The 6,000-nt window shown below is 50.5% G+C and overlaps 1 protein-coding gene across 2 annotated transcripts in view; it reads right to left on the reverse strand.

Annotated features, from left to right (window-relative positions):
• Positions 1-2,020: 2,020 nt before the first annotated feature.
• znf706 (zinc finger protein 706) overlaps positions 2,021-6,000 on the reverse strand; it is a 4,521-nt gene continuing 541 nt past the window's right edge. The window contains exons 2-3 of one of the 2 annotated variants that reach the window (XM_083684311.1): positions 5,086-5,229; positions 2,021-3,328 (exon numbers count right to left, since the gene is read on the reverse strand). In XM_083684311.1, coding sequence (XP_083540437.1) covers positions 3,233-3,328; positions 5,086-5,220 — 231 coding nt within the window. In that variant the 5' untranslated portion in view covers positions 5,221-5,229 and the 3' untranslated portion in view covers positions 2,021-3,232. Of the gene's footprint in view, positions 3,329-5,085; positions 5,235-6,000 lie in introns of both variants that reach the window. The other variant, XM_083684310.1, reaches the window with a different exon arrangement.

Genomic DNA, 6,000 nt, shown 5'->3' on the forward strand with positions numbered 1-6,000 from the left:
GACATCACCGTAGACACACACACACACACACACACACACCCCTGAGTGTGTAGGAAGACTATCACATTGATCACGTTTCTTATCCATTTCAAAGGGCATCTCTTCATCTCTGGTTTCTAAGGCGTTCCCAGTCAGAGATCAATGCAGTGTCTCTCCAGTACCTGCTTCAAGGTTCAGAACTGTTATCGTTATAGTTACAGAGTTTAGAATTGTTACTAGTGTAATAAAACAATCATTTGTTAATCTTTTTGGAATGATGCCGTTTCAGGATTGTTGCATGATCTTGGGCTCTGAGAAGCTAAATGGAGCAGACAGACATCAGGTTGTCTAATAATACAAGTCTGAGATTCTATTATCACAGTCAATCCAGAGGGAATACTGCTCTATTTTCACACGGTCACATGATGCACCTTTGGGCCACCGCTATGCAGAAATAGCCTATTTCAGAAGGACTGAAATCCTTCCAATCCTGCCATGTTTCCCCCAGGGGAGGCTGGTGGAGGTAGAAACCGGAGGACGGGCTCATCGGAGGACGGGCTCATTGCTCACACGTGTGTTTGATACCATTCCTCATTCCGTTCCGTGCGTTACAATGAGCCCGTCCTCCGAGGTTGACCCCCACCAGCCTCCCCTGCTTTCCCCCAATGTTCCTAATGAGTTAAACCAGTGACCTACACCCCTATACACTGATATACACTCCTACAGTATTACTGACATCTTTGACTGAGAACCTGTTATTAACAGATCAGGAAATGAAACCATAAGATGACATTTACTGTATAGTTGGAGAGGAAAGAACTACAATGTCCCTTTAGGGGAGAACATAGCCCCCCCCCCCCCCCACCCCCGTCCTCACTAAACCTGTCTCTCCACCTCATCTCTCTCAAGTTGCTGCTAGAAAGTGATTGTAAACTCTGGAATCACGTAGAAGAGACAGGTTAGACCAGCTAAGCAAGGCCGGGGGTGGAGCAGCTCAGGGGAAATACCCAGAGGAGTCATGGGATGTTGGGTGTCTTTTCGCCTGGGATCACCTCAGATGAACACATACTATGTGTTGTAATCCATGTAAATGAACGATCTTATAATCGGGGAGATCCTTAATGATGGTCTTGGCCCTACATCAGGGGAGGCTGGTGGAGGTAGAAATTGGAGGACGGGCTCATTGTAATGCATAGAACAGAATCAGGAACGGCATCAAATAGAGGTGTGTTTGATAACGTTGCTCATTCCATTCCATGCATTACAATGAGCCCGTTCTCCGATTTCTACCTCCACCAGCCTCCCCTGCCCTACATAAACGTGCTTCCTTCCTCCCTTGAGGAGATCGTTGGTCTGATATGACCTGATGGGTGACATCGCTGTAATGAAATGCTTGCTATGACCACTTCAAGGAAGGTAAATAGAGATGGTACATCCTGAACATTTTCAAACATACTTATACTTACATAATTTTTTGTTTACACTTATTTTTTCAAACATACTTATTGCCTGCCAGGAAACATGGCTGTGCTGTACACTCTGCTGTTCTCCCTCCCTTTCACCTGCCCACTCCCCTGCACAGATGGACAAGCATAGGATGGGTGTCCCAGCCCAGGCTGACACCACTCCTGTACCGCACTTTAACCCACCAGGAACACTCAACACCTAGAGGGCCAGGTGGTTTATGTGGTGTTTACCTAGCAACAACACTCTGATTGGCTACAAAATGAAGCAGCATCATTTATGCGTTTATGGTGAATAAAGTCACCTTTGGCGCTCTGGAATGTCGACCATTCAGGGACTTTATTCCCCCTCGGCGCTGAAGGAGTTAAATCTGTGTAGGGGAGCGGACAAGTGTAAACAGAATATTGGGAGAATTGGGACGCAGGGTGAAGGCCCTCCACCACCACGCCACCGAGCGGAGCTAACGCCACCAAGTGAAGGAAAACGCCACTAGGCGGAGGAAAACGCTCCTCAAAACCCATTGGAGGAGAAGATCTGAAGGGGCGGAGCCTCCCACATCATGAACAGGACACAGCAGTTGTTAAACAAAGTAAAACTTTATTAAAATGTTATATTACATCATTGGGGCATTAATGTGATTTTTTTTTCTCTCCAAGTGTACACATTTTTATTGACATGTTACGATGTTAATGAATAAACAAGTCATGAAAATACAGCTTGGAAACTGATCAAGATTCACCTTTATAGTCGTGACCCAAAACAAAACAACCCATTGATTAGAGAAGGAAACCAAGGAAGAAGAAGAAGAAGAAGAAGAAAGGTAAAGAAGAAGAGATGAGACTACAGGCGTCATCTCAGGATGCATCTTAAACAACAAGGCTGAACTACACACAGGCACGGCCATCTGCTCCCGGGGGAACCCAACATCCAGAAACACACAGAAGACGACAACTATGGGATTATCGGTGTATTTCTAGTCCATCCACAGGGACAAAACAAAAACTTTCATTAATTAAAGATGAAAGAGATTAAGCAACACCTCTGATTTTTTTTTCTTTCTCTCGCCAAAGATTTTCTTTTCTTCAAACCCAGTTAAATCCTTGGTACTTTGTAAACACAGTGTGTGTGTGTGTGTGTGTGTGTTTAGCTTCAGCCAGCAAGGACAGTGGTGAGACCACAGACTGGTAGCAAGTTCTCAGTGGCAGAGTGTGTTCTGAGAGTGATTGAGGGGAAAGGGGGTGGTCTTAGTGAGGGGATAAGGGGTGGTCTTAGTGAGGGGATAAGGGGTGGTCTGCATTGACAGTTTGCATTGATCAAGGAACACAGGGGCCTTGTCCAGTAGCAACCCCAAGCCCCTACACCCTAGGCACCTCAGCTGATCTGAAAGGATTGGATAGATACATAGATAGGTAGATAGATAGATAGGTAGAAGCAAGATGGCGCAAAACCCTCCATCACCCACCAGAGGGCAATGTGGAGCTTATACCGTTCTACCTACTTTCAGAGAGGTACACTAGCGTCTAGGGCAGTGAACCTTGGTGAAACCTGGTCCTGGAGGGCCACCGTACTTGCAGGACTGTGTCCCAAACAGTGACTCATCTGATTCAGCTAACCATGGTTCTGAAGATCAGTTTAATCAGGTGTGACGGCGCTAGGCTGGGACAGAGTCCTGCAGTGCTGTGGCTCTCTCTCCAGGACCAGGACTGAGGACCAGTGGTCTAGGGGATAGGGACTTCAGGGGTTGTTCGTAGCCAGGCCCGGGGTCTTTAGTGGGGGGTCCTGCAGCAGCCTATGCCTCCACGCCCTCCAGCTCCGGGGGCATGGGGGACTTGGGGTGCTTGCTCTCAAAATGCTGCTTGAAGGTCTTGGGGTCCGGCATCTGGGACTGGGGAGAGATAACACACAGACAAGGTCACAATGGGACAGAGGAGAGACAGACACACAGAGACACACACACACACACACACACAGGCATGGACGCACGCATGCAAACACACACATGCAAACACACACACGCAAACACTCACACAGGGAGTGAAGAGAGACAACACACACAGCAAGGTCAGAACTGAGAAGATAACACACACATTATACTGCTTGCCTACAGTTATCCAGTCCTCTACGTATGATATTTGCATGCGACTAAGAAGTTGATTTGGAATCCAGCCAGGGGAGGCTGGCGGAGGTAGACATCAGAGGACAGGCTCACTGTAACGCATGGAATAGTTTCATGCATTACTATGAGCCCGTCCTCCGATTTCTACCTCCGCCAGCCTCCCCTGGATTCAACGTGTCTGGTCCTGTGTGTGCCTCCCAACAGGGCTGCTGACAGGTGCAGAAACAAAACCAGTCCTGCGGTTTTACATCCATGCAGAAAAGGGGTGGTTCGCACTTAAGAAGAAAAAGAATCAGGGGGTTAGGGTTAGGAAGGGTGCCGGGTTTCCCTTCAGGAAAAGGCTGGCGAACCGGGACTCAGAATGAAAGGCACCCCCTGAATCTTCTTCTTCTTAAGTTTTTATATAGTTTTTATGAGGCACATTGTTTTACAATCATGTACAGAATGTGTTATACAGATAACGTTTGACCTGAGGGGACTGGGCTTCCTCCCCTGCACTCTTTATCTCTCTATCTCTGTCATGTCAGCAGGGCATGGGCCAGATTCTAACCCATGCCAACATGGGCATGTGTGCACTGTAGGCCATGGTGCTAGACCACTGGACCACCCCAGGCCATGGTACTGAACCACTGGACCACCTCAGGCCATGGTGCCAGACCACTGGACCACCCCAGGCCATGGTACTAGACCACTGGACCACCCCAGGCCATGGTACTGAACCACTGGACCACCCCAGGCCATGGTACTAGACCACTGGACCACCCCAGGCCATGGTACTAGACCACTGGACCACCCCAGGCCATGGTGCCAGACCACTGGACCACCCCAGGCCATGGTGCCAGACCACTGGACCACCCCAGGCCATGGTACTAGACCACTGGACCACCCCAGGCCATGGTACTAGACCACTGGACCACCCCAGGCCATGGTACTAGACCACTGGACCACCCCAGGCCATGGTACTGAACCACTGGACCACCCCAGGCCATGGTGCCAGACCACTGGACCACCCCAGGCCATGGTACTAGACCACTGGACCACCCCAGGCCATGGTACTAGACCACTGGACCACCCCAGGCCATGGTACTAGACCACTGGACCACCCCAGGCCATGGTACTGAACCACTGGACCACCTCAGGCCATGGTACTGAACCACTGGACCACCCCAGGCCATGGTACTGAACCACTGGACCACCTCAGGCCATGGTGCCAGACCACTGGACCACCTCAGGCCATGGTACTAGACCACCTCAGGCCATGGTACTAGACCACCCCAGGCCATGGTACTAGACCACCCCAGGCCACACATTATTATTGTGATTGATTGTGATGGAGGCACCGAGCCTGCAGTGTGTAGACTTGAGCATCAGCACACACACACACACACACACACACACACACACACACACACACACACACACACACACACACACACTGACCCTGCAGACGGCGCAGGTGTAGACAAGAGCGTCACCACACACACACACACACACACACACACACACACACACACACACACACTGACCCTGCAGACGGCGCAGGTGTAGACGAGAGCGGCCATGGCGGCGGTCTTCTGGTCGTGGCCCTTGGCCTTCTTGGCCTCCGCCGCCTTCTTAGCGTTCTTCTGCTGAGACTGGATCTTCTGGTGCCCGCGTGCCATCGCTGCCTGCTAACCTACACACACACACACACACACACACACACACACACACACACACACACACACACACAGGTCGTTAGAGATACAGGAGTATGTGGACATCCATTCATGCCGCAAAATAAAACGCTATGCACTCCATCTGGCTAGGTGTGAGAGGTTGGGGGTCTTCCAAAAGTCTAGCTAGCGGGTCTCTTATTATTACTATAATTATCATTATTTCTCAATCTTTGGGAGTTCTCTGCTGTTGCTTATCAAGTCAGACCCCCTGCCTGCCATACGGGAAGTCACCAACGGCGTGGCGACTGTCAATCCGCCGTGGTAGCCTGGAGGAGAGGAGGAGGAGGAGAGGAGTGTGTAGCGGTGGGGGATGAGTCAAACCAAGGAGCGGTGTGGGAACAGAGACACACAACCATGTCTGATCTTGTTGATCTGATCCGACCTGCTACCAGAAACACAGCAGTCAATCACCCGCAGCGCTGTCCCGACCCGCTAGCTCCTCACCCCGGCAGCAGCCTGCATCAGGCCGAGTCCGCGGCTGCAGCACCGACGCCCCCCGGTTCCATCATCAAATCAACGTCCCGTTCATCTACCGACCCCCAGGCTAGTTAGCACGGCTCAGATGAAGATAGCTAGCTAGCATCGGGACGGCACGACAATAGGCAACGTTAGGTAGCAAGCTAACGCTAACTAACCTGTCTAACCACGTCCAGCGCCTCCTCAGAAACACCGATGATGATGATCATGATGATCGTGCTATCAAAGAACAGTAATCTAACTCTC

Source organism: Argentina silus, assembly GCF_951799395.1.
Source record: "Argentina silus genome assembly, chromosome: 14".
NCBI lineage: Eukaryota > Metazoa > Chordata > Actinopteri > Argentiniformes > Argentinidae > Argentina > Argentina silus.